The 2,072-nt window shown below is 33.9% G+C and overlaps 1 protein-coding gene across 1 annotated transcript; it reads left to right on the forward strand.

The window, feature by feature from the left end:
* The first annotated feature begins 351 nt into the window (after positions 1-351).
* On the forward strand, positions 352-1,426 carry LOC132268386 (transcription repressor OFP17). Its single transcript, XM_059769240.1, has one exon. It carries the CDS (start codon positions 352-354, stop codon positions 904-906), a length of 555 nt encoding a protein of 184 aa, XP_059625223.1. The 3' UTR covers positions 907-1,426.
* Positions 1,427-2,072: the final 646 nt, after the last annotated feature.

Raw genomic sequence — 2,072 nt, forward strand, 5'->3', positions numbered from 1 at the left:
TCTGATTTTTTGTTTTTCTACAACAACTCTATGTGGTTGAGACGTCATCAGAATTGGCTGTTACCTGGCTGGTTCTAATAACAGTTGATAGAGAGGTTGAGGTTCATTTCATGGGATACCACTTTCCCTTCCAGACGTGAACTCCACTGGCACCTGACCTAATTAGACTTCCACCCTACAAAAGAGAAGTGCAAACGACCAATCTAACATCTCTCTCATACACCAACCGTCATTTCAACAAATTTCTCAGAATATCCAACTTCTCTTAACGAAATTGAAAGCAACATAAAAGCCAAAAAGTCACCATTGTTTTCATTCCTTGATCAACACTCTGTCTTTATTCATTAAACGATGAAAGTGAAAGCTCCGGTTTCCTTCAAATGCAAGAAGCTTCTCAACCCATGCAGAAAAATACTACAAATCTTCAAATTCAGATTCAAAAAGCCCCTCTTTATAAAATCCCTTCAGTTTCGCCGAAGCCAGACCGAAGTCAGAAAGAGGCCTAAGAGAAATCGAGTCCTTGCATTACTATCAGTTTTGCGTTCACGTAAAGAGTCGAGAAAGATGGACCGAGCCATGGAGCTCAAGAGCTTTTCAGATGCAGGACATCAGAAAGCGCCCTTCCCATCGCCTCTCACGCCAGCTTATGTAAGAATGAGTGTAGCTGCTAAGAAGGAAGTTTCAGGTCAGGATGATGTGGAAGACGCGTGTAGGAGTTTCGAGAACTATTTGGCGGAGATGATTGTGGAAGAGGGGAAAGTGAAGGATTTGATAGACGTAGAAGAGCTTCTCTATTGCTGGAAGAACCTAAAGTGTCCTGTCTTCATTGATCTGGTATGCAGATTCTATGGAGAGCTATGCAAGGACCTGTTTTCCAGTAATGAGCACTGCATTGAAAGTCCCTAATGCCCATGTTAGAATTGTTCTTGCCAAGCGCGCATGTATGTTTCTGTGCAACAAATAATGCAGGGATAATTTTTCTGGAAATGTAATTTTTCATCTATTTCAAATCCAATCATAATATAAAAAGTAAAAAAGAAGAAAAAAATAGCATACCCACTAAAGATTGCCAAAAGGGGTTACAAATCAATTTTGCAAGTTCTTCCAAGTTTGTGATAGTATTTTATGTCAGTCAAATGTCTTAGAGGTTCGATGTAAAAATGTAAAATAAAAAATAGTAATAATCTCTTAGAGGGACATTGAAATGTAGGAAAGCAACCAATCTTGATTATGCTATCACATGTCATGCTCAAGAAATCAAGATCAGGCAGCTTTTTCATGATCTTCTCAAGATGAAGAGCATTATTTTAGTATACCATCAAAAAAAATATTAACGAAAATTAATGATCTTATCAAAGCGTATAGCTGCAATTTACAATAAACTAGACTGTGAGATCTTATAATATGTTGTAATCCTGTCAACAAGAGCATCAATAAGATTATCAGTATACTAAGGCCCTGTTTGGGGGAGCTTCCTGATTCTAAAATTCCTTTTATTTGAATGTCTTTGCAAAATGCCTTTTAATGAAAGGGATTAAAAAGATAGAAGTTGTTTGGTGGATGCAATTTTTTGAAATCCTGCAACAATTAACATAGTTTTAACTTGGCACTTATATTCTTAATAATTACTGTTAATATTTTCTCTCCAAAAACATCAAAAGCTCCTATAATACAAACCTATAAATGAAACAACAACAATTGCAAATCATGTCTAACAGTTACTTTCATGCATTCAATCTGAAACAAACTATTGTTGGATTTTGTAATACCCCGATAATTTTAAAAGATTTATTAATTAGGATTAATTATTTTATTTTATTTTTCAATGATTTATTTTATTTTATTGAGTGCTAGATTAATTATCTTATTTTAATTAAGTTATATTTCGTGATTATGTATGATGATTGATTGTTTGTGTGGTTGATTATTGATTGAATTATTGGTGTGTTGATTTTATTGGTATTATATGACTTAGTTGTAAATTCTTGTTTGTTTATGTGCTTCATGTAATTAGTTATTTTAATTTCGGTATTTAATTAATTATCTTATTTATTTAAATTAATTGGATTGGG

Source organism: Cornus florida, unplaced genomic scaffold (genome assembly GCF_030987335.1).
Source record: "Cornus florida cultivar Cherokee Brave unplaced genomic scaffold, ASM3098733v1 CherokeeBrave_3.0.0_Hap2_Chr08, whole genome shotgun sequence".
Taxonomy (NCBI): domain Eukaryota; kingdom Viridiplantae; phylum Streptophyta; class Magnoliopsida; order Cornales; family Cornaceae; genus Cornus; species Cornus florida.